Source organism: Trichomycterus rosablanca, chromosome 4, assembly GCF_030014385.1.
Source record: "Trichomycterus rosablanca isolate fTriRos1 chromosome 4, fTriRos1.hap1, whole genome shotgun sequence".
Lineage (NCBI taxonomy): Eukaryota > Metazoa > Chordata > Actinopteri > Siluriformes > Trichomycteridae > Trichomycterus > Trichomycterus rosablanca.
In genome coordinates this window covers 19504847-19531895 of record NC_085991.1, presented here as the reverse complement: position 1 = coordinate 19531895, position 27049 = coordinate 19504847, and the positions used below count along the sequence as shown (strand labels likewise).

The 27049-nt window shown below is 39.1% G+C and overlaps 1 protein-coding gene across 3 annotated transcripts in view; it reads right to left on the bottom strand.

The window, feature by feature from the left end:
• Positions 1-27049, bottom strand: part of chd8 (chromodomain helicase DNA binding protein 8) — a 109338-nt gene that overhangs the window by 18344 nt on the left and 63945 nt on the right. For all 3 annotated transcript variants that reach the window (XM_062993934.1, XM_062993933.1, XM_062993935.1), the window contains 11 exons: positions 24842-25132; positions 19883-20103; positions 18077-18279; positions 15698-15854; positions 14079-14168; positions 13897-14000; positions 13625-13748; positions 13276-13351; positions 1233-1507; positions 914-1146; positions 134-781 (listed from right to left, as the gene is read on the bottom strand). In XM_062993934.1, coding sequence (XP_062850004.1) covers positions 134-781; positions 914-1146; positions 1233-1507; positions 13276-13351; positions 13625-13748; positions 13897-14000; positions 14079-14168; positions 15698-15854; positions 18077-18279; positions 19883-20103; positions 24842-25132 — 2422 coding nt within the window. The remainder of the gene's footprint in view (positions 1-133; positions 782-913; positions 1147-1232; positions 1508-13275; positions 13352-13624; positions 13749-13896; positions 14001-14078; positions 14169-15697; positions 15855-18076; positions 18280-19882; positions 20104-24841; positions 25133-27049) is intronic.

Sequence of the window (27049 nt, the reverse complement as noted above, 5' to 3'; positions counted from 1 at the left end):
TTCATGTGGTGATGATGTGAAAGTAGCTCAACCAAAACATTTTTTGCTGATGGCATTAAAAAGTTGGTATGACGTTGGGAAAAAATGCATGTGTGTGTGTGTGTGTGTAGATACATATATAAATATGTCTTACCCTGCTCATCCTCAGCATCACTGTCCCCACTGGCATCTGAGCTGTGAGAAAAGTGAGAGGAGATAGAGGAATCAGAGTCAGAATCTGAGTCTGAATCTGATGGCCCTCCTCCACCTGTTTCTTCTTGTTCTTTTTCATTTCCCCTGGATCTTCTGTCTTTGCTTTTCTTACAGTCCCAGCCTACCGGCCTTCTATTTTTGCCTTCAAAATATGAAAAGGCTGAAGTGTCTGACTCTGAAATTGAGTCAAAAAGCTGAATCTCTTTACTACTTTGCCTTAAATCTTTGACTTTTGTTTGATCTTGTGTTAGACCATGGCCATAAATCTCTTCAACAAGAGTAGTTTGCTGGCTTTGGAGATAGTCACGAAAAGCTTTGAGGAAGGAGAATTGTTGGTCTAAAAAGATGGAGTGCTCTGTGCGGCTTACGCCCCAACGAGCAGCACCTAAGAGCAGTTCATGATCATGTTGTGGGGTGCACCACCAGCTGGGCAGGTCAGAACTGGGTGGTGCAAGAAGAAGCCGCTCTTCCAAGGAAGGGTGGGAAAGAACAAGTTCACGCAATCGAGACAACAAGCCGAGTCGGTAAAGTGTACGTGAGGCTCGCTCCTCTGTGATGGGAGCTAAAGACTTGGACAAGTCTGGGGATTCTGGAAGAAGCAGAAAATAAAGAAACAAGAGAAATCATTACAATTTAACTGTAACTGTTATGTTCTTAAAAGTATGACTGCAATTTCACTTAATTACAATTAATTAAAAAAAAATGTCAGTGATGTCAGTACCCTCTCCATGGGCTGGCTGCAAGCGACAGACCCTTCGACACATGGCCACAAAGCAGTGGAAGTATTGATTAAGACTCTCATCTGTTTTTTTATCAAGTCTTGCAAACTTTCGAAAGTGTGTCCAGTCCAGTTTGCCCTCCACACACTTTTGGGCTCCAACCTCAGTCTTTATTTGCTCTACACCAAAAGTGGACACAACTCGATAAAAGTCACACTCTTCTCGCCGAGTCCACCTAAAACCCATAGCATTGGCATTTCAGATAGGGATGGCTGGACATAAGCATGTTACATTTATATTAATTCATCAAGTATGACAGACCTCTGTTGTCGCTCTTGTCGTGCAAGCTCTTTGAGTTTAGTGGCCTGCTCACAGCGACGGCGTCGCCTGTCACCTTTTTCTGCCGCTTCCATCTTCAGCTGCTCTCGTCTGTAGCTGCGCTGGTATGCTGTGATTAGCCGCCTAAGACGAGCTGTGAGTGATGAGCTTGTTGGCCAGTACCAGGTCCCTACAGATCCTGAGGGTTGTACTACTTCTGGCATAGGAGTGGAGTTGTCCTGTATAAAGAGCTCATCCAAATTCTGAGGGTCAGAACTCTGTAAGGAAACAGGGGGACATGGTTATTGCAGCACAAATGTAAATGGTTAAAAAAATAAATAAATAAAAGTAATACAGTAAAAGCCATTTGAAATCCAAAGAAATCTTAGCTAAAGAAGATTGGCATGCCTTTTAACACTAGAAGCACTGCACGTCAGCCATTTCACTGCAGTGACATAATACTAAAAGTGCCATGCCTATTTCACCTACTTATACCTAACAATAAGCACCGTCATCTGACTGTAGCAACCAAATAAATAAATACATAAATTAATGAATTAAAATAATTTTGCACTCACTCAAATTTCAGGACCCTCCTTTCATAATTTTTTTCTAAAAATGTCCATCACTTAGCATACTTGATCTTTTAAAAAACAAAAAAGCACAAGGTAGTTTAAATCTATTTTGCTTCTATTTGTGTGATACGCCAACCAGGCATAACATTACGACCACTGACAGGTGAAGTGAATAACACTGATTATCTCTTCATCATGGCACCTGTTAGTGGGTGGGATATAAAACGGCAGCTCTTGTGGGGTATTCTTGGTCTGCAGTGGTCAGTATCTATTAAAAGTGGTCCAAGGAAGAAACAGTGGTAAACCGGCGACAGGGTCATGGGCGGCCAAGGCTCATTGCTGCACGTGGGGAGCGAAGGCTGGCCTGTGTGGTCCGATCCAACAGACGAGCTACTAAGAAGTTAATGCTGGTTCTGATAGAAAGGTGTCAGAATACACAGTGCATCACAGTTTGTTGCGTATGAGGCTGCATAGCCACAGACCAGTCAGGGTGTCCATGCTGACCACTGTCCACCGCCTAAAGCGGCAACAATGGGCACATGAACATTGGAACTGGACCACGGAGCAATGGAAGAAGGTGGCCTGGTCTGATGAATCACGTTTTCTTTTACATCACGTGGATGGCAAGGTGCGTGTGTGTCACTTAGCTGGGGAACACATGGCACCAGGATGCACTATGGGAAAAAGGCAAGCCGGCAGAGGCAGCGTGATGCTTTGGGAAATGTTCTGCTGGGAAACCTTGGGTCCTGCCATTCATGTGGATGTTACTTTGACACGTACCACCTACCTAAGCATTGCTGCAGACCCTGTACACCCTTTCATGGAAACAGTATTCCCTGATGGCTGTGGCCTCTTTCAGCAGGATAATACACCCAGCCACAAAGCAAAAATGCTTCTGGAATGGTTCGAGGAGCACAACAACGAGTTTGAGGTGTTGACTTGGTCTCCAAATTCCTCAGATCTCAATTAAATCGAGCATCTGTGAGATGTGCTGGACAAACAAGTCTGATCCATGAAGGCCCCACCTCACAACTTAAAGGGGTTAAAGGATCTGCTGCTAACATCTTGGTGCCAGATACCACAGCACACCTTCAGGGGTCTAGTGGAGTCCATGCCTTGACGGGTCAGGGCTCTTTTGGCAGCAAAAGGGGGACCAACACAATATTAGGAAGGTGGTCATAATGTTATGCCTCATCTGTGTATTGCCTCCAGCCTCAGGTTCGTATTTACTGCTTTTAAAGGCTGCAATTCTCTTTTCTCTAACAAGGATTAGTAACAAGGACTAGTACAACTCTGTAGCCACGTACAGTAGACTTATACAGAATAATCCACTGTTTCCCTGTTGTACTGCAGGCAAACTTGCATTATGTATTTTAAAAAAATATATATCAGAAAAGTTTGAGAAGAAAATAAATCTGGCACCAAATAAAACATTTCAAACATCATACAGATGAATACCAACGAAAAATCTATTTGGAATGAATTGAAATTCAAAACAAACGATGGAACCCAAGAACCAAAACACACTGAAATCTGATGAAAATGTTTTTACATCTCTGCTGACATTACATTGCAGGAATCTTTTGCAAATGATAACCCATTTAATACAATAGCACCTTTGATGGCAATTGACTAAAGTTGATGATGGCATGTTAAACCCAATTCCCTAGTTATGGAAAAATAACAGCAAGCCAACTGGTCGAGGGTTATTGGACAATATTGTGATACATTTAGTGGAGCCTTTCCTGGGAAAAGGAAAAAAATTAAAATTTCTTCCCCTTATTGGCAGTGGTGAACAAAATTACAATGGTTGGCACAATGAACAAAAACAGATGAGAGATGCCCCCATGTACACAGGAAAAGTCTTTTCCACCAGGGTGCTGTGGGCTGGAAAGGTCACACTCAATTTACCAGGCAAAGAAACTGCCTAAACAGTTTCAGCAACACTGTATGTCCAAGCGGCTCTCTGTAAAGGAAGGCACACACTGATAGCCTGTAGTTTAGTGTTTTATAACCTCCTAGACCTGGTTGCAATTGATGCACATACAGTGGGGCCAAAAAGTATTTAGTCAGCTACTGATTGTGCAAGTTCTCCTACTTAGAAAGATGAAAGAGGTCTGTAATTTTCATCATAAGTACACTTCAACTATAAGAGACAAATTGAGAAAAAAAAAATCCAGGAAATCATATTGTAGGATTTTTAAAGAATTTATTTGTAAACTATGGTGGAAAATAAGTATTTGGTCACCCACAAACAAGCAAGATTTCTGGCTCTCACAGACCTGTAACTTCTTCTTTAAGAAGCTCTTCTGTCCTCCACTCGTTACCTGTATTAATGGCACCTGTTTGACCTCGTTATCTGTATAAAAGACACCTGTCCACAGTCTCAAACAGTCTCCAAACAGACTCCAAACAGACTCCAAACAGACTCCAAACTCAACCATGGTCAAGACCAAAGAGCTGTCGAAGGACACCAGGAAGAAAATTGTAGACCTGCACCAGGCTGGGAAGAGTGAATCTTCAATAGGCAAGCAGGTTGGTGTGAATAAATCAACTGTGGGAGCAATTGTAAGAAGATGGAAGACATACAAGACCATTGATATTCTCCCTCGATCTGGGGCCCCACGCAAGATCTCATCCCGTGGGGTCAAAATGATCATGAAAACATCATGGAAACATCATGCTTTGGGGCTGTTTTTCTGCAAAGGGGACAGGACGACTGATCCGTGTTAAGGGAAGAATGAACGGGGCCATGTATCGTGAGATTTTAAGCAAAAACCTCCTTCCATTAGTGAGAGAATTGAAGATGGAACGTGGCTGGGTCTTCCAGCATGACAATGATCCCAAACACACCACTCAGGCAACGAAGGAGTGGCTCCGTAAAAAGCATTTCAAGGTCCTGGAGTGGCCTAGCCAGTCTCCAGACCTCAACCCCATAGAAAATTTGTGGAGGGAGTTGGAAGTCCGTGTTGCCCAGCGACAGCCCCAAAACATCACTGCTCTAGAGGAGATCTGCATGGAGAAATGGGCCAAAATACCAGCTACAGTGTGTGCAAACCTGGTGAAGACTTACAGGAAACGTTTGACCTCTGTCATTGCCAACAAAGGTTATGTTACAAAGTATTGAGTTGAACTTTTGTTATTGACCAAATACTTATTTTCCACCATAATTTACAAATAAATTCTTTAAAAATCCTACAATGTGATTTCCTGGATTTTTTTTTCTCATTTTGTCTCTCATAGTTGAAGTGTACCTATGATGAAAATTACAGACCTTTCATCTTTCTAAGTAGGAGAACTTGCACAATCAGTGGCTGACTAAATACTTTTTGGCCCCACTGTATGCTAGACATGTAAGTGGTTTGTCTGTGACTATGCTCCAAGATCACACCAAAGTTAATAAAAAGCGCTGATAAAGCGCTTTACACATCGGCCATTTTAATATGTTGAATAGAACTTAGCCCGAGAGTTGGGGCTGAATCCTTTGATTTGCTGACGTGGTTATATGAGCACAATGCTTCAGACAATCAGTTTAAAGTGTGTGAATGGAAATTTTATATTTTGTTAGTTATTTTCATTAAACTCATAAGTTTCTGCTTTCTTAGTTCAATTAGCAGAGGTAGAAGAGACTTTTGGAAGGTTTCTTAGGTCCAGAGATATGTTGACCTTGGCATGGGCTTCTTGCTTCCGTGGGAATGCATGGGTGTCAGGACTGTGTGTGCGGGGGTGCACGTGGGGTTTTGATAGTGGTGCATTCTTGTGGATGTACGCCGTGTTTCCAACAAACTGTCTATTCTTGTAGGATGATAAACAAGTTTGGTTTGGGAAGTTGACCTTGAGCTGGGTTGCTGAGCAGAGTTAGCCTGAAGGGTCAGTAAGCGGGGTATAAATACGGTGATAGGGCAGACAGATAGGGCAGATCGCCCTTTCTCTCCTGTAAAGGCATGTGTGCGTTTGCACTGAGATTGGCCCTCAGCTGAGTAATAAATTGATTATTTATCATTATCCCGGTTGTCTGTGTCAATCTTTAAGGGTCATTTTGAATTCCCACAACAAGTGGCACCAGGAAACTGTCTAAAAATGATTTATTTACTGTATCAAATCGGCAGATGTTCAGGGAACAAAACTTATGACATCTGCTAGATATCAGTGACTTGTCTGTGGCATATGCTCCAAGATCACACCAAAGCTGTACTTCCAAAAGATTGCAGTATCAGATTGTTTCAAGATAATTGTATTTCATGAAAAACTGAAATGTTTCTGTTCATTTACAGTTCTGCTTTGAACTGTTACAGTGTATCACAAAAGTGAGTACACCCCTCACATTTCTGCAAATATTTCATTATATCTTTTCATGGGACAACACTATAGACATGAAACTTGGATATAACTTAGAGTAGTCAGTGTACAGCTTGTATAGCAGTGTAGATTTACTGTCTTCTGAAAATAACTCAACACACAGCCATTAATGTCTAAATAGCTGGCAACATAAGTGAGTACACCCCACAGTGAACATGTCCAAATTGTGCCCAAATGTGTCGTTGTCCCTCCCTGGTGTCATGTGTCAAGGTTCCAGGTGTAAATGGGGAGCAGGGCTGTTAAATTTGGTGTTTTGGTTACAATTCTCTCATACTGGCCACTGGATATTCAACATGGCACCTCATGGCAAAGAACTCTCTGAGGATGTGAGAAATAGAATTGTTGCTCTCCACAAAGATGGCCTGGGCTATAAGAAGATTGCTAACACCCTGAAACTGCGCTACAGCATGGTGGCCAAGGTCATACAGCGGTTTTCCAGGACAGGTTCCACTCGGAACAGGCTTCGCCAGGGTCGACCAAAGAAGTTGAGTCCACGTGTTCGGCGTCATATCCAGAGGTTGGCTTTAAAAAATAGACACATGAGTGTTGCCAGCATTGCTGCAGAGGTTGAAGACGTGGGAGGTCAGCCTGTCAGTGCTCAGACCATACGCCGCACACTGCATCAACTCGGTCTGCATGGTCGTCATCCCAGAAGGAAGCTGACGCACAAGAAAGCCAGCAAACAGTTTGCTGAAGACAAGCAGTCCAAGAACATGGATTACTGGAATGCCCTGTGGTCTGACGAGACCAAGATAAACTTGTTTGGCTCAGATGGTGTCCAGCATGTGTGGCGGCGCCCTGGTGAGAAGTACCAAGACAACTGTATCTTGCCTACAGTCAAGCATGGTGGTGGTAGCATCATGGTCTTGGGCTGCATGAGTGTTGCTGGCACTGGGGAGCTGCAGTTCATTGAGGGAAACATGAATTCCAACATGTACTGTGACATTCTGAAACAGAGCATGATCCCCTCCCTTCGAAAACTGGGCCTCATGGCAGTTTTCCAACAGGATAACGACCCCAAACACAACCTCCAAGATGACAACTGTCTTGCTGAGGAAGCTGAAGGTAAAGGTGATGGACTAAACCCAATTGAGCACCTGTGGCGCATCCTCAAGTGGAAGGTGGAGGAGTTCAAGGTGTCTAACATCCACCAGCTCCATGATGTCATCATGGAGGAGTGGAAGAGGATTCCAGTAGCAACCTGTGCAGCTCTGGTGAATTCCATGCCCAGGAGGGTTAAGGCAGTGCTGGATAATAATGGTGGTCACACAAAATATTGACACTTTGGGCACAATTTGGACATGTTCACTGTGGGGTGTACTCACTTATGTTGCCAGCCATTTAGACATTAATGGCTGTGTGTTGAGTTATTTTCAGAAGACAGTAAATCTACACTGCTATACAAGCTGTACACTGACTACTCTAAGTTATATCCAAGTTTTATTTCTATAGTGTTGTCCCATGAAAAGATATAATAAAATATTTGCAGAAATGTGAGGGGTGTACTCACTTTTGTGATACACTGTATATTTTAGGAACAAGACAAAACCCTCACAATACAACATATCTGAAGCACTTTTGCAAGGAAAAACTGGCAAAGATTGCCGAGATCCGCCATGCTGACAGACAAATAGACTGAATGCTTTCAGAAAATCAAAAGGTGCTTTAACAAAGTATTAGTTTAAAGCTGTGCATATTTAATAATGGTTGGCACAGGTTTTTAGTACCTTGGGACTGATTTCACCAGGCCCAACAGCTTTGCCTGTGTGAAGTTTTTCAGCCCTTCCCTTATCTAGTTAGCAAAAATCTAAAATATGTGTGGTCCAGAAGGGCTGATGTCCTGAGAGTCACTGAAAATGGAAGTAGCGAGGGAAGAGGTACACCTTCTTACTGTTTTATGTTAGCTTGCACTCCAGTTTTACTTGTGCTTGTCCATTCATTTAAAGTTGTTTTTTTGCTCCTCCATCTCCCAGACCATCGCATACCCTCTATTTTAAAGATCTTTTTATGTGTTTTGTGATCCATGGTTTGTAATTTATGAAAAACATGCTGGTTTTGTGGGGATGCCATAATCCCCATGCCATGTGCATCCCACAAAACCTTCACAATCTTCTTTGCTTACATTCTAATACTTTTGGTGGTAACAACTGCCCAATAAACCTTGAGTCTGTATATTGGGATGAGGTGTACCAGGTGGTCAGCTTATCCCTAATGATGAGCCCCTCAACAATACTCATGGCAGTGGCTAGCTCATAACATCTGTAAATGTAACAGTCAGGGATATATTAAATGTTAGACTAATAGTTGTTACTCACAATACACATGGGGAATGCAGCAAATTTGGCATAAAGATCTGAGTAAATAAAAAAAGGGCCAAATTGCTATGGCCAGACAGCTGGGTAAAGTCAAGAAAAGGGTGCTCACATGCAGCAGTGGTGAGTACCCACCTACAGTGGTCATAGGAGGGACAAGCCACAAATTGAAGCTTGTTTGGTGGCTACGACTTACTAATACTAGACTTACTAATACCCGAGGACATGAAGGATATGGTTTATGGCCAAAATTGTAGCTAATTTTAATACCGATATGGTGAATGTGTCAACAGTTTAATTTACTGGAAGCTTGCTAATACAGTGCCATCAGAAAGTATTCACACCCCTTCACTTTTTCCACATTTTGTTACGTTACAGACATATTCGAAATCCGATTTGAGTATAGCTTTCTTTTAAAAAATCTACACGAAATAGCCCATAATGACAAAATGAAAACATGTTTTCAGACATTTTTGTAATCTTTTAAAAATGTAAACATTTAAACATAATAGGTACATAAGTATTCACACCCTTTGCTATGACACTCAAAATTGAGCTCAGGTGCATCCAGTTTACACTGATCATCCTTGAGATGCTTCTACAACTTGATTGGAGACCACCTGTGGTAAATTCAGTCGATTGAACATAATTTGGAATGGCACACACTTGTCTATAAAAGGTCTCACAGTTGACAGTGCATATCAGAGCAGAAACCAAGCAATGAAGTCAAAGGAATTGTCTTTAGACCTCCGAGACCAGATTGTGTCAAGGCACAAATCTGGGGAAGGATACAAAAAAAATTTGGCAGTATTGAAGGTCCTGAAAAGCACTGTGGTTACCATTATTCGGAAATAGAAGAAGTTTGGACCACCAGAACCCTCCCTAGATCTGGCCGCCCGACCAAACTGAGTAATCGGGGAAGAAGGGCCTTGGTCAGAGAGGTGACCAAGAACCCAATGGTCACTAAGGCAGAGCTCCAGTGTTCCCTTGTGAATATAGGACAACCATCAAGTAGGTCAACCATGGCACATGGCAGCCCGTTTGGAGTTTGCCAAAAACACCTTAAGGATTCTCAGACCAGAGGAATCAAAATAGAACTTTCTGGCCTGAACTACAAGCGTCATGTCTAGAGAAAAACAGGCACTGCTCATCGCCTGTCTAACACCATCCCTACTGTCAAGCATGGTGGTGGCAGCATCATGCTGTGGGGATGTTTTTCTGCGGCAGGAACTGGGCAACTAGTCCGCATAGAGGGTAAGATGACAGCAGCCAAATATAGAGAGATTCTTCAAGAAAACCTGCTCCAGAGTGCTCTGGAACTCAGACTAGGGTGACGATTCATCTTCCAACACGACAATGACCCAAAGCACACAGCCAAGATAAAAAAAAAGTGGCTTCAGGAGCAGTCTGTGAATGTCCTTGAGTGGCCCAGCCAGAGCTCGGACTTGAATCCAATTGAACATCTCTGGAAAGACCTACAGACGCTGCCCATCCAACCTGACTGAGCTTGAGAGGATCTGCAGAGAAGGATGGGAGAAAATGCCCAAAAACAGGTGTGCCAATCTTGTACAGACATACCCAAGAAGACTTGAGGCTGTGATTGCTGCCAAAGGGGCTTCAACAAAATATTAAGCCATGGGTGTGAATACTTATGTACCTATTATGTTTAAATGTTTACATTTTTAATAAATTTACAAAAATGTCTGAAAACATGTTTTCACTTTGTCATTATGGGCGATTTCATGTAGATTTTTTAAAAGAACAAAGTTTGAAATTTTGGGTCTAATAGTCAACAAAATGTGAGAAAAAGAGTTGGAGAAAGTTGAAACAATGCATGCGGTTTTCAGTAAACCATGGTGGTCCTGTTTTAGGGCTGCACTGTTGCCAGTTGTGTTGGCGAAATTGTGTTTAATTCATTATACCGTTCCTTCTAAAGGAACCTAATAGGGAATGGTTTTATTTTCAGCATGATAGCAATACCAAGCACACTGCTAAATGCAGTGAAATCATAGTTGGAGAGAAAAACAGCTGATAAAACACGGAAAGTCATGGACTAGCCCCCACAGAGCCTAGACCTGAATGTTATAGAAGCTGTATCGATCCCCTGGACAGAACAAACTGAAAGATGATTAAAAAAGAAGCCTGGAAAAAATGTATCTGAAAATTACTTTAGAAAACTTTAGGACAATCTTCCCAAAACTGTTCTAACTTTTGTCTATAAATGCCACTTTGTTCTGATTTTAAAAGGTGTGTGTACATATTTCCTGCATTTCCTTTTTGTGTCTTTATAATGAGACCGAAAAATAAATAAGGACGATCATTAAAACTTCGCTAAAACAACAAAGCTAGTGGTAGCCTAGAACTGGTGCACAGTGTTGTACATACACACACACACACACACACACAACCAAGCAGTTTTTTTACATGATGTACTTAATATCCAGAGGTGCCAACATTGTTGTCAGTTTTCCTTCTCATAATGTGTCATACATTATTAACAGGAGATAGATCTAGATAGACTGCAGGCAAGTCAGTCAAGCACATGTAGAATGAGGCCAGACATACAGTGGGGGAAATAAGTATTTGATCCCCTGCTGATTTTGTAAGTTTACCCCCTTACAAAGACTTGAACAGTCTATAATTTTTATGGAAGGTTTATTTTAACAGAGAGAGACAGAATATCAACAAAAAATCCAGAAAAAAAACATTAAATAAAAGTTATAAATTAATTTGTATTTAATTAAGGGGAAATACGTATTTGATCCCCTACCAACCAGCAAGAATTCTGACCCCCATGGGTTATGTGCCCATGAGGCACACAAATTAGTCCTGTCCCTGTATAAAAGACTCCTGTCACAGAATCAGTTTCTTCCGTTCAAATCTCTCGACCACCATGGGCAAGACCAAAGAGCCATCAAAGGACGACAGGGACAAGATTGTAGACTGCACAAGGCTGGAATGGGCTACAAGACCATCAGCAAGAAGCTTGGTGAGAAAGAGACCACTGTTGATGCGATAATTCAAAAATGGAAGAAATACAAGAACACAGTCAATCACCCTCACTCTGGAGCTCCATGCAAGATCTCACCTGGTGGGGTAAGAATGATTCTGAGAAAGGTGAGGTCAGTCCAGAATTACACGGGAGGAGCTTGTCAATGATCTCAAAAGAGCTGGGAGCACAGTCACCAAGAAAACCATTAGTAACACACTTCGCCGTAATGGATTGAGATCCTGCAGTGCCCGCAAAGTCCCTCTGCTCAAGAAGGTTCATGTACAGGCCCGTCTGAAGTTTGCCAATGAACACCTGAATGATTCAGAGAAAGCTTGGGAGAATGTGATATGGTCAGATGAGACCAAAATTGAGCTCTTTGGCATCAACTCCACTCGCCGTGTTTGGAGGCAGAGAAATGCCCAGTGGGGATGGTGTTCTTGGGGTCATATCCAGCATTTCTCTGCTCCCAGCTCCCTTGAGATCATTGACAAGCTCCTCCCGTGTAATTCTGGACTGACCTCACCTTTCTCAGAATCATTCTTACCCCACCAGGTGAGATCTTGCATGGAGCTCCAGAGTGAGGGTGATTGACTGTGATCTTGTATTTCTTCCATTTTCGAATTATTGCACCAACAGTGGTCTCTTTCTCACCAAGCTTCTTGCTGATGGTCTTGTAGCCCATTCCAGCCTTGTGCAGGTCTACAATCTTGTCCTTGACGTCCTTTGATAGCTCTTTGGTCTTGCCCATGGTGGTTGAGAGATTTGAACGGAAGAAACTGATTCTGTGACAGGAGTCTTTTATACAGGGACAGGACTAATTTGTGTGCCTCATGGGCACATAACCGGTCTGTGGGGGTCAGAATTCTTGCTGGTTGGTAGGGGATCAAATACTTATTTCCCTTAATTAAATACAAATTAATTTATAACTTTTATTTAATGTTTTTTTTTCTGGATTTTTTGTTGATATTCTGTCTCTCTCTGTTAAAATAAACCTTCCATAAAAATTATAGACTGTTCAAGTCTTTGTAAGGGGGTAAACTTACAAAATCAGCAGGGGATCAAATACTTATTTCCCCCACTGTAATCTTCCTGAAATGTTTTGAAAATTGTTCTGAAATATTTCCTGGGAAAAAAAACATTGCCTTCATAAGCCTCTCTAAAATCCTAATATACGCCTTTGCATCAGTGCTACCTTAACACATATGCAAGTCACCCATGCTGTGGGTACTGATGCACCCCCATATCATCTGATGACAGCACATTAACACCATCATTTGGTCCTAATACCACTTGCATTTCTACTTAGAATTTAGTTTTAGTTTCTATTTGCAAAAAAGAGTTTCAGGTTGCATTTCTTGATGAAGTGACAACTGTTTCTGAGGTACCCCTGATTCCATGTGGCTATATCCATCTCAGTGCGTTTCTCATGCATTTTGTACCAAACTTTGTGAGAAAATCATCATTACTTCTATACCCATTCATAATGAACTCACCTGTAACCAATTCACCTATTTACACTTAAATATTCTATAAACTTTTTCACTTATTTTGCCAACAAAAAAGTTAATTCAAAAGTGTTCCAACAATTCAGTCACAGAAAAATAAGCTGACGTTCTATATCCTATAGATTTTTTTTTAAAACCCATACCAAGCTTTATAACTTGTATGTTTTTTTTAACCAAGAAGTGTGTCACACAACAAGAACAAATCATTTAAAATTCTGCTCTTATTAAAATGGGAAAATTTTAATAGCTGAAATGTAAATGCATTATTAGTTAATGACATTTAAATACAACTATGGACCTCACCTCCTCATAAACTTCTTTGCTGTCTCTCAATACAGGTTTAAACTCTGGGTCCTCTGAATACTTGTCATAGTTGCCTCTATGAAAGAAAATACCACAAAATTGTCACAACATAGTAAGACAAGTTTTTTTACTTTAGTCCTAAAGGTTTACTGAGGCCCGCCTAGTTTTAATGTTTTCCCAATCACACCTCAATGGAGGGCTTGGAAATTAACTCATAAGCTAAATTAGATGTGTTGTAAGCAGGAAAAATTTCTGGATTTTTCAGAGTTCCTCAACTGTAATTCTGATTTGGCTACTTTAAATATTTATTAAATAATTAAGATCCGGAAAAAATGAGTTTGCTGCTTACCCCTCTCTCAGATCAGGATCTACTGAATGCTGTTCAGCCTTTATGTCCTTGTCATCAGGACAACCACATCGTTCCAAAAAACACAAAAAGGGATCAGCCCGCATGGTAGTGTACATTTCATATCCTACCAAAAAACAAGGGGGAAGAAATGTCATCTCAGCATTTTAAAAACCACAATGTATATTATTAGCATTTTAACATCAAACCAACCTATTACTAAAACCTGCATAGGTAAAATTTGAGGAACATGAAAACAAAAGTTCTATGCTCACCATGTTTAAATACCCCAATAAGCAAACAACGGTCAGCCTCTGCATCCCACCAGCCTGATGGAACATCTTGTTGTTCCATCTCAGGCAACCAAATATCAATATCCCTGCATAATAATTTGTGTCAAATGCTTGTAAAAAAACCTTTGTAAATAAAAAAAGATGCAAAGAATTTTATAGCAGACCTGAAATCAACACCTCCAAGTATAGAATCAACATGTTCTCCAATGACTTCCTGTTTCAGGTAGTACAACATGCGTACTCTCAGCAACACCCTGACAGAAAGTTAGAGAGAGCGAGCGAGCAAAAAATTTATTATTGGGAATTAATTTTTTCTGGCTTTAAGAATGTGGACAAATTTGCACATTCATTTTTTGCAGTAAAATTGGCATTTTCTTTTTTCGCAGGGCAACAATCTCTGCTTTTATACAGTCAATCAAGGTTCTTAATTTTATCCACAGAATTCCTAGGTTTTAAGTTAAATTTAGGAAGCTTACATATTTTATCGTCATTATTAATTAAGAATTAATTCATAAATGATAAAAGAAACATGCCTTTAATAATCCCATTTAAGAAAAGTATATGCACTAGCTCACATAAGGAACAACTTTAAAGCTGAAAATTAAGTCACTGTGGATATGAATGATACCCATTTTGGCATGCCACATTTGGGCTGATTGTTTTATGCAGCCATAAATATCACAGCAGCCTCATCGACCAGGTACAAAGCAGAGTGCAGGTGCAGTCCAGACTTGTCTTTTAATAAAAAAAAAAGGGTGCCACACTATAAAGAGCAGCATTCCCCAACACGTAAAGCTGCAGAAATGGCGAACAATTTTGCTTTCAAAACTAAAATTTTCTTTCCCCAAACCTCTATTGTTGGAAAGGCGAATTATGGAAAGGCATTACATTTGGAACAACAAAAATCTTACAAACACAAAACATAAAAATTGCTTTATTATTAACATGTCACAAACTTTTTGGAATCATGGGTTCGAATCTAGATTACATTAGGAATGTGTTTTTGAGCACATCATTCTTTCTAGTTAATTTTCTAAATATTGTAAAGCTTATGTATGCCTTGTATTGTAAATAAAAAAGCTTATAAGGAAAAAAATTAGACAACCAATGCATTAGCAATTTGTTGTAAATCCAATGTTTACAATAGCTTTAACATCAAAAGCAAAATATATATTTAGGAGTGGGTAAATTTATTTTTTTGATGGTAAACCATCTCCAAAGTTATCAGGGTATCAGAGTCAAGTCAAAGGTTGGAAAGCCACACAAGCACAATAAATAAGGAAGCTGAAAAAGCAGCAATAACTTGAGGCAGCTTTTTATGTTTTGGGGTTGCTGTCTTGATGAAAGATTTAGTAAAAGGTCTAGACTAGACTCGTTGGTTTGTCTGATCTTTAATCTTTCTTTAATGTCTCATTACACTCATGTTTCCTTTGATGACAAAAATGTTTTTTCAATAATTAGAATAATTAGTGTGTATGGGGAGTTTTGGATGGGGTGATTACAGGGGATTCAGTGATGGGATATTCAAGGTGTTTGCTATGGCTCTGTAGTTTGTCACTGACAGGGAGGTTTAAGGTGTTGCTATGGCTTTGCAGTTTGTTCATTTCAACTGTTGTTCAATATTTTTTTCTTTGGGAACTTGAACAATGTTTACTATTTAAAGCCTTAAATAAGAGCACAACATATTTACATAACTAAACCAAAACATAATAAAAATAAATCATTCTTAGAAATTAAATAATGGAAAAACACAGACAGTAAACCTTTAAAAATGCATAATTACTTGTTACATTGGTGTTTGAGGTGCTTGCGATAACCGTCATCCAGCAGAAGTGTATCTGGATTGTACTTGTGGATCCACTCAGCCTTTTGCACATCAAAAGAACTCTGAGCCTTTACCCTTTTTCCTTTTCTACCTCGAGGCACTGGAATGGACAGACCTGTTTAAAAAAATTAGTATTCATTAATGGACTATTCATACAATTCGTTTTTAGATTTCCCCCCCTAAGCAGATATGTGTAATAATAGACTATTAACTCAGACAAACACAGAGAATTAAAAAAAAAAAAAAAAAAAAAAAAAAAAAAAAAAAAAAAAAAAAAAAAAAAAACTTGCAGTAATGTGGTTGCAGAAGTATACACAGCCTTTTGATAGAAATTAATGAATAAGGGACTTTTTATAATCATATAATGTATTTTCACATATTTAGTAATCATTAAGTGTAAAATGTTTTTTTAAGAGTGCTACGGCCTAGGTCGCGAAAAGAACAGAACAATCAGAACGTGCAAACAAACATAACAAGGATGTAAAAACAAAGTAAATCTAAGAAAAACAGGCTATTATATCACAAGACCAGAATTATTTAGAGCACTGCAGACTCTATGGCACCAGATGTATTTTCTTATTTTTGAGTGACACATATGTATGTTTCATGGCATCCTCCTGATTCTCTGTGTGTCCGGTGATAGAGATATATAAGACCTATGTAAAATTACTTATTGGTTCTTACTGCGGTATGCTTCTATGCTGTATGTAAGAATCCACAATTGTGCTTTCATTAAAAATCCAGCTAAAAAGAATCTTGTGTCTGAGTTTGCTTTCTGACAGAAAAGTTTCACTGCAGCCTTAAACTAATACTTTGTTGAGATACATTTGGATTTTATGCCAGCATTCAGTCTTTTTGAGATTTATTAGCATGGCACATCTTGACTTTGGGCTCTGGCTGAGCCACTCCAAAACTTTGATCTTCTAGTGAAGTCACTCTTTCATTGATGCAGAGGTATTCTTTGGCTTGTTTTTGTGCTGAAAGCTACAATTCCTCATTATTACCCAGACAGGCAAAATTTCTCATAATTAGCAGCATTTTAGCAGATCCTTGAAGGTTTGGTGCCAAAAATCGACTGATATTTAAAAAAAGTTCATGATTCACTGTGGATATGGTGTTCTTTTGGTGATGAAGTGTTGTTTTGGCACCACTTGATGTTGACCACTTTTACTGTGTTCTGTGGTATATTCAATGGCTTAAAAACTTTTTATCCCCTGCACCTGAATGATACTAATCAACAGTTAGGTCCCCTTGATACTTTGTAAGATCTTTGCAGACCATGGCTTTTGCTGTCAGATTAAGTAAAAGTCAAGAAAATCCCACCAGAATAGCTAAACTTTATATGGGGTTAGTCACTTTCATTGATGGCAGGTGAGTACTGACTATTTAACATGAGATTGATTGTGATTGGTTAATTCTGAGCATAGCCACAAACCCATTATTAGAGGGTGTGTACACTTATGCAACCACATTATATTCGTTTTTTTGAAAGGTTTTGCTGGCCTTCACTAGTAGCACACTGATTTATTTTATTATAAAACACTCCGACCACATGTCAGCGTATATTACTTTAATGGTGACTAAAAATAATGGTAAATATCAGACTCACTCCAGTGGTTGAATCAACTGGCATGTATCAAGAGTTTTTACTAAACTAGAAAAATCTGCTTTTAGTCACAGTGCATCACACGCTGAGCTTTAGTGTCTGTCAATTATTTTAAACTTTACATTTCTAACCACCTTTGCCAGTAACTGTTTTACTCGATTAATTTTATTTAATTTTATTTATTTGTTTATTTATAATTGTGCATATAATTCTTATTTCAATTGCTTATTAGATTCATGAATTGGTAATTTTAATTTAGTTTTATTTTAGTTTCAATTTTTCATTTATTTTAGTTCCCATATTTTAACTTACATATTCAATATTTCTATCTCCTAATTCTGTTTTATTTAACAGGGATGCGTGGCTGGGGGTTTGGGCAGTCTGGAGCACACATGGTCTGTCTAAAGGTGGCATAATCAGTTATTAAATTTAGAAGGTAATTATTAGCATAATTACCTTTTCATACATTACACTTTGCATGTAGACACTGAACTATACTGAACTACACTGAACTATATACCATCATAAGAAATGCTTAAGTAAAGTAAAAAAGGAGAAAAGAAAAAAGTTGAGAGAATAAGGAGTCAGTGCTATAATTGTTTAGTGTACAGTGTAGACTTTACTTTGTGACTAGAAAGCAGCCACTGTGGATGAAAAAAGTGCACATATATACAGTATATATATACACAGTATATATATATATAAATATAAATAATACTACAGAAACATACCAGAGTGATTAAGGAGTGTGTGTGGTTCTTGAACAAATTCAGGAGGCGTGATAAGCTCCCATATAAAGCTTTTAATATTCTCATCTCCACGATAATGTAGTAGACAAAACACCAGGATGACCCTACAGATTGTCTCAACGTCCTTTTCGCCAAGACGACGTTTACACCGAGCATGAGAGAGGATGTCCCGCCAGCGGCCCCAACTGTAGATGAAAATAAGAGGCAATAAATAAAACTAGTAAAATAATGTAAAGGTTGAACTATCATCATTGCTGTTTGTATCATTTGCATATCTTCATGTTTTATACACAATGATTGCTGATTTTAACATAAAATGTGGTACTTTGAAAAACAGTTGTCAGTTTTTTTGAATTGAATTTATTGAATTCTAATACGCAAAAGAAAGCCATACATCAATTTTAGGCAGAAAATATTCAAGTCCTATGCCAAAGTTTAGACATACACCAATTTCATGTTTTGGTGACTTAATGAGTGAAAAAAAGTTATTGTTCTCTACATGGGAAAAAATTTACATTTTCTCATCCACATTTTTTCATGTTTTATACACAATAATTGCTGATTGTAACATAAAATGTGGTACTTTGAAAAACAGTTGTAGCAGAAGAGCAGGCAAGTTCTTTGGGATGGAATAAAAACAGTGAAAATGTGTGCTGTTATTCAAAGTCCACGGTTCAGCCATCGTTTTCTGAGAAAAATGTGCAAAAACCAACATCTATCATGGTATGGGCATGTATCACTGCCCAACGCATAGGTGACTTGCTTATGTGAAAAAGTACCAGAGACACCAAGGCCTTTTTAAGATTTTATAGAGAGACATATGCTGCCAACAAGGCAACATGTTTTTTCTGGGAGGTCCATGGTTATTTTAGCAAGACAGGCAGGCAAGCTAGGTAACCATAATCTTTCTGTCAGCCTGCCTTTGAACTCTCTCAACAGGAAATTTTATCCTTTAGAACTGCTGCTCAGTAAATCCATTTTATTTTTTGCATCATTCTGTGTAAAGTCTAAGGATTGTTATGTATGTGGACAGTTTTCTGAATGACTAAGTTCACATGCCAACCACACACATTGCTAACAAGTAAGGCCCTTCCTAATTCGGGGCTGTGAAAATCACGCCACAGATGGTGAAATGAGCAGTTTGTCCCTTTGGGGATTCCATAGTCAAATGAAAGTGTGCTATCATCTCGTGCTGTGCCTCAAAAGTACAAACCACTTAAGTATTATGCTCCCGATAGTTTGTCTATATACAGTTTATTTCTTTCTTTATAACCTCAGCAAACTCTAAAGATGCTCGGTAACATTAGCAATAAGTTGGACAAAATGTCCAAGATGTCGAAGTCTAAAGCAGCTAAAAACACTACTCGGGTAACTTGAGTTTAGAAAACTCCTATCCAATTCTGTTGACGCAGGGGGTGTGTTTAAGAGGGAGCTATTAAAGTAGGCTGTGTAGTGTATTGTAGCTTCCACTGATTGTATCATTTAATTTATGTGTGTTATTTAATGACTGCCGTAAAATGTGGCACTTTTCTTTAAAAATCAGTGAAATCTGTGATTTTTAAAAAACGAGGTCCGTGAAATTAAGCACATATTCTCCTAAATGTAGTTGGGCCCTGCTAATAGGTGTATAAAATTATATAGCCATATGTTTGCCAAAAACAAACATCAGCATTACAAGGAATCGCAGTAAATTGCTCAGTGACATTTATAACCCTTTAATCACCTTTAGGTAAGCAAAAAAAAAATTCTTTTTTTTAAATAAATAATAATAAAAAAAAAGTTAAGTACCCATAAATCAGCAGATGTTTCTCCACTCTGAAACAATCAGTTCGGCCATAACCTACTCCAGAATGCCGCTCAGAGCGGCGAGAGGCTCGAGCCTGCCTTGAATTATTTGTTGAAAACTCCTCATCGCTGTCTAGTTCTGAAAGTTCACCACTCTCCCCATGCAGTGAAGAGTACTGTCGTGTCTGTTTCCTCACTCTTGGAGTATCAATCACAAGGGTATTCTGTAAAGAAAGCAGGTTGAATTAATAAAATACAAATAGCATAAGAAGCAGTGGTTGCATTTTACAGTGGAGTTTGAAAATAATAATAGTGTTGCCTGGATCGCGATAAAATTAAAAACAAAATGTGGGTTTGCTTGAAAAAAAGTTGGTTCATATCAGTGTTAATTTCATTGACGAATGATTTTCGTCATAGTTTTTGTCAACGAACCTTTTTTTCATGACGAAAACGAGACGATAACTAAATAAAAACTACATAAAAGGATAAAAACTATGACGAAATGAATTGACACTTTCGTCAACGAATAAAAACAAGACAAAAATGTTTGGCAGGGACGACATCCAATCAGAACTGATTTAGTTTTGTGGAAGGTAGGGACAAGTTAGGAAGAGATCCAATCATAACTACTTTAGCGTATGAGGAGGGGCGGGACAAGCCGATTAGCCATCCAATCAGTACTAATCTTTTGCAGTACCGCAGTAAGAGCACACTCGCACATGTTTGATCTAAATCCGGGAAGAGCAGACTAGCCTGTGAACTTTCTTTACTCATGGAACTAGGTTAACTCCACAATGTCAACAGGGAGAAAGAGGAGAGCCGATATATGGACACATTTCTCATTTGACGTCGTGAAAAACGAGACGATGTGTAAACCATGTGGGGCGACGATCTCGGGTAAAAACACAACAAATCTGAAACATCTGGCACTGCTGGCAGTATAATGGCAACATAATGTCACAGCTGCTTTTACGGTACCCAGTTTTATAAAGAATGTAATATGCAATTTGTTATGAACAATGCATATATGTTTCAGGCAGAGCAGGCCTACTGGTCATTAATATTTTGTTATTGTTATGCTCAATAAGCAGGGTCAGGTAAATAAAGATGTTTGAAATAAGTTAAATCTGGTTTTGTGTGTATTGCACATTCAAACATTAATAATATTCCTTAACTGGTTAAAAATGTTTCATTTTGTGTAAGTGTATATAATGACTTAAATAATTTAAGGGAACTGATGAAAAAGCATTTACATTTTACACCCTTTATATGTATTTTAGGGCGGCACGGTGGCTAAGTGAGTAGCACTGTCACCTCACAGCAAGAATGTCCTGGGTTCGAACCCCAGGTGGGGCGGTCCGGGTCCTTTCTGTGTGGAGTTTGCATGTTCTCCCCGTGTCAGCGTGAGTTTCCTCCGGGAGCTCCGGTTTCCTCCCACAGTCCAAAGACGTGCAAGTGAGGTGAATTGAAGATACTAGATTTGTCCATGACTGTGTTCGATATTACCTTGAGAATCGAATAAACTTGTGTAATGAGTAACTACCGTTCCTGTCATGAATGTAACCAATGTGTAAAAACATGACATTAAAATCCTAATAAACAAACAAACAAACAAATATGTATTTTAGTCGACTGAATTGACTGTAGATTCTTATTAGGGATGCACCGATCCGATATTAAGATCGGATATCGGTCCCGATATTACCAAAATGAGATGGATCGGATATCGGGTAATCACGCCGATCCATGGGTCCGATATTTTCACTTTAGTTCGTTTGCGACGCATGCTAAGCACATACAGGACGCGCTGCTGACGTATGGCGTATAACACAAACAAAAGCAGCAACATGTAGCGAGCCAAAGAGTCAGCTGCATGGAGGTATTTCACGCTTGCTATGCCAACAAGTTCGATGGCAACATGTTTATTACTCAGGTTTAGCTGCTATATTTTATTTTGTATTACTGTTTGCACTAAATATTTACAGATAAGTTTGTTTGAAAAAGTTATTTAAGCTACTACTGTTTTCTCACTGTCAGCAGCTACATTCTGGGTGTGTTAGAAAACCTAAGGAGCTGCCTTGCTGTCTTACTGTCTACATAAGCGGCTGCCTCAGTACAGAGGATTCTAATAAGTCATCAACTCATAAGTCAGGTTATTCGAACGCGTTACATAGCGATTCCATCGGGTTTAGCATTTAGCATCTTGCCATTAAAACCAATGAACTGAGGTAGCACAGCGCTAACGCTAACGTCAATATAACATTTCCCTTCATGTACCGATAACCGTTACATTTCCTGACAAGCTCGAACTTGCAAATAAAAACACTCGGTACAAGTTTATACAAGTTAAAAATCAGTAATATTTTATTTACGTTTGATAATAACTCCATTCGTTTCTCCGCCCCTCAGCCATGTTTATTGTGGGAAGCGCACCCGACCTACAATGAATGCTGGGATTGATTTAGTCACCATGGCAACGTCGGATGCTCACTCGTTGAGTGAAAATAACACTGAAATATTAAGATGCCTCAGTAGTGAGGATATTGTTTATTATTTTATTGACAAATAAATAGCAGTTCAGTACATTTATATCTGTGTTGATTATATTTTGTTTTGCAAACTTAGTAATGTTTAAGTCGATCCTGATGCCTTAAGTCTTTCCCACAAAATAAAGTATACAGTTTATTAATTCAACAATGGTATCGGTATCGGGTATCGGTCGATATGCAGAATATATGTATCGGATCGGTATCGGAACTGAAAAAGTTGGATCGGTGCATCCCTAATTCTTATGATAATTAGTCGACTAAAACTAGACTAAAAGTAAAACAATTCAGATGACTAAATTATGACAAACTAAATTACATTTTAGTCGAAAGACTATGACTAAAACTAAATCAAAATTTGCTGTCAAAATTAACACTGGTTCATATTCATGGTAGGAAGGGTGGGTAATTCTCATCTTTCAGTCTATAGTCCTTGTCAAGTGTTGTTCTTATATGGTGTTCTTTAGATGCGCTTTTTAGACCTTTTTTTTTTTTTAGGAACTTGAGGGCTATTTTCATTTTGGCTTGATTAAAGATTTTTCTCATAGTCGTAGGTATTGCTATGGATTGTCGTTCCTCCTAGTATTCAGGACATTCATTTATTATATGTGTGATAAAAACAGGTATTCAGCAGGTATCAGAGAGTGGAGGAGCATCCCTGCTTACAAGATATGAGCGTGTTAAACGTCCAGTATGTCATCTGGTACAGATCACCTGAACAATATGTTTTTCTGGTATGTCAGGACATAATTCATGACGTTTATTTTTGCTTTGTGAGTTCCAATCAATTTGCCACAATTTTTTTTAAATGTAGAAAGATACAAGTGGTTTGGCATCCGATGGGGGAAGTTGACAGTCTGTTTGTTCTCCTGCTGTGCTTCTTGCTAATCAGTCTGCCTTTTAATTGCCAGCAATGCCGCAGTGTCCCGGAATCCAGCAAAGCCTTTTGTCGTAATTTATACTGGTAAGTTATTGTATTTTTTTCTCAAAACTCTTGTTTATGGTCAGATAGTGGGGTGACAAAGTTTCCACTGCATGTAAGCAACACCTGAAATCAGTACATATCAATGCCATGGAAAGGCTTTCATTGTCAATGTAACTCAGTGGCATTAGCAGGGCTTGGGCCTCTGCTGTGTAGACTGAGCTTAACAGAGGTAGGGTTGTTTTGCTCGTATGTCGGCTGGTTACTATCGCTGCTGCTACTTGGTTCGCGGCCTATCGGCTAACTGTGAATAGCACTGAGGTTGGATGGAAAATTCTCTCTGACTTTTGGTATTTGGCAATGTAAAAGATCATTTTGGGCTTTACTAGTTTCCAAGTCAGGGGTATTATCACGAGGTTGGGAGAATGTGCTTAGGTCTAGGTTTAGTGCACTAAGGTGATGCTTGATATGTATCCCAAAAGTTGTATGCTTTTTGGTTTGGCATTATACAGAGAAGAGTTCATAAGGTTAAAGGATCTGCCATACACTGGGTTCTGCGAGTTGCTTCCAAGCTTGACGGAATTTTGGAGTGCAAGTTTAAAACATCTGTATATCAATGAGGGTTCTTGGGCTTCCCACATATAAACTCCGTACAAGGGAAGTTTAGAAGGCCCCTAGAGCCAGTCTGATGTCCTGGTGGTGTATGGTGTCTACACAACTTAGATAAGACTTCCTGGTTGCCCCAAAGACGATACAGCAGTAGTCCAGCTTTGACCAATTTAAATAATCATTCTGTGGATGCGGATGAGGGGGAGGAATTCTGCACCCCTCCTGGTGCTAGCTAGTATTTTTAATTACCTAACTGAAGACACTGATTCCACACATCAGTGCTTTGATGTTTGGAATTAATGACATTTCATTGTCTAACGTTAGACCCAGAAGTTAAGATGTCTCTGTCATTTTAATGGGGGATCTGTCTAATGAAAGTTCTGGTTCGGGGTGAAGAGTTATTTTATGGAAGAAGTGCTTGTTTTGCTTTTGAAAAATCTAAAGCAATTTTAGAGTAAGCCATCTAAAGGTGGATTTTGTTCATGCTAAGTTCTGAATCCTCTATATCAAATGCAGAGATTGTCCACATAAAGGCTGAAGAAGGTGCCTGGTGGGGTCACTGTGGTTACACAATTTATTTTGAGGTTGTAAAAGATGACAAAGAGCATGTTCCCTTGTGGAACTCCCAACTCTGGCGTGTGGTAGTCCGAGTACGTGTTGTTAACTCACTCTTAAAACGTCCATTTTCTATGAAGTTAGTTATAAAGATAGGGAACTGACCACTGTGCTAGGACTAATATATATATATATATATATATATATATATATATATATATATATATATATATATATATATATATATATATATATATATATATATATATATATATATATATATATATATATATATATATATGTATATATAAATAAATATGAAACACCTACCTTTCTGTTCATTGTGTCCAAGTCTATGTCTGCTTTTTGAGCCCACTTTTGCCAAAATTCTGGGTCATCCAGAGCAATGTCAGTCCTATTTTCAGAGGCAACAAAGCTGGCTTTAGAAAAGGTAGATCCTTTGCCCTCACTCTCAATAGTGATAGTTGTAGCTCTCCTCTGAAGGATCTGGTCAATGTCCTCTTCACAGAAACGGCTACCCTCGTCGTTCTCATCCATAATAGCAGCATAGGCTCCTTTTCTGAGCAAATCTTCAATTTCCTTTTTGGTGAACTGTTGAACCTGGAGAACACACAAATGCAAAACATGGCAAATGTTGTCCAACTCGCTTTTTCTGAAAGTGTACTGTTAAATAACTACGTAATAAATGTTTAATTGAAATCAAGCTCAAACACAATACAAACTTTACACTCTAACTTAGAAGTACCTTTAAGCTAGCAAGGTTAATCAAAATACCAGCACCTGTTACCTGCTTAATTCACCTGCTTATTGTGGAATGTTTCCAAACAGTTTGACTTAAATATAAAGAAATAGCCAGTGGACAATGCAACTAATTCATATCGGTTAAATATTTTTCTTATATCATTTTTATTACTCTTTTTTATAAACGCATTTGCTAAATATCATCAATGAACAACGAAAAAATATTCTGGTTTAAAAGCAACTCGATCACATTTAAACTACAATATTTAGAAAGGTCTGAAAAATTGTTCCAACTTTGTAATTAGATGTAATAAAGCATCATGTTGCAACCTTATATTTAATTCTTAGCTTAGCTTGCTCTGGGTCCTGCCATCAGTGTTATTTACTTTACTTTATATATATATATATATATATATATATATATATATATATATATATATATATATATATATATATATATATATATATATATATATACAGTGTATCACAAAAGTGAGTACACCCCTCACATTTCTGCAAATATTTCATTATATCTTTTCATGGGACAACACTATAGACATGAAACTTGGATATAACTTAGAGTAGTCAGTGTACAACTTGTATAGCAGTGTAGATTTACTGTCTTCTGAAAATAACTCAACACACAGCCATTAATGTCTAAATAGCTGGCAACAAAAGTGAGTACACCCCACAGTGAACATGTCCAAATTGTGCCCAAATGTGTCATTGTCCCTCCCTGGTGTCATGTGTCAAGGTCCCAGGTGTAAATGGGGAGCAGGGCTGTTAAATTTGGTGTTTTGGGTACAATTCTCTCATACTGGCCACTGGATATTCAACATGGCACCTCATGGCAAAGAACTCTCTGAGGATGTGAGAAATAGAATTGTTGCTCTCCACAAAGATGGCCTGGGCTATAAGAAGATTGCTAACACCCTGAAACTGAGCTACAGCATGGTGGCCAAGGTCATACAGCAGTTTTCCAGGACAGGTTCCACTCGGAACAGGCTTCGCCAGGGTCGACCAAAGAAGTTGAGTCCACGTGTTCGGCGTCATATCCAGAGGTTGGCTTTAAAAAATAGACACATGAGTGCTGCCAGCATTGCTGCAGAGGTTGAAGACGTGGGAGGTCAGCCTGTCAGTGCTCAGACCATACGCCGCACACTGCATCAACTCTGTCTGCATGGTCGTCATCCCAGAAGGAAGCTGACGCACAAGAAAGCCCGCAAACAGTTTGCTGAAGACAAGCAGTCCAAGAACATGGATTACTGGAATGCCCTGTGGTCTGACGAGACCAAGATAAACTTGTTTGGCTCAGATGGTGTCCAGCATGTGTGGCGGCGCCCTGGTGAGAAGTACCAAGACAACTGTATCTTGCCTACAGTCAAGCATGGTGGTGGTAGCATCATGGTCTTGGGCTGTATGAGTGTTGCTGGCACTGGGGAGCTGCAGTTCATTGAGGGAAACATGAATTCCAACATGTACTGTGACATTCTGAAACAGAGCATGATCCCCTCCCTTCGAAAACTGGGCCTCATGGCAGTTTTCCAACAGGATAACGACCCCAAACACAACCTCCAAGATGACAACTGCCTTGCTGAGGAAGCTGAAGGTAAAGGTGATGGACTAAACCCAATTGAGCACCTGTGGCGCATCCTCAAGTGGAAGGTGGAGGAGTTCAAGGTGTCTAACATCCACCAGCTCCGTGATGTCATCATGGAGGAGTGGAAGAGGATTCTAGTAGCAACCTGTGCAGCTCTGGTGAATTCCATGCCCAGG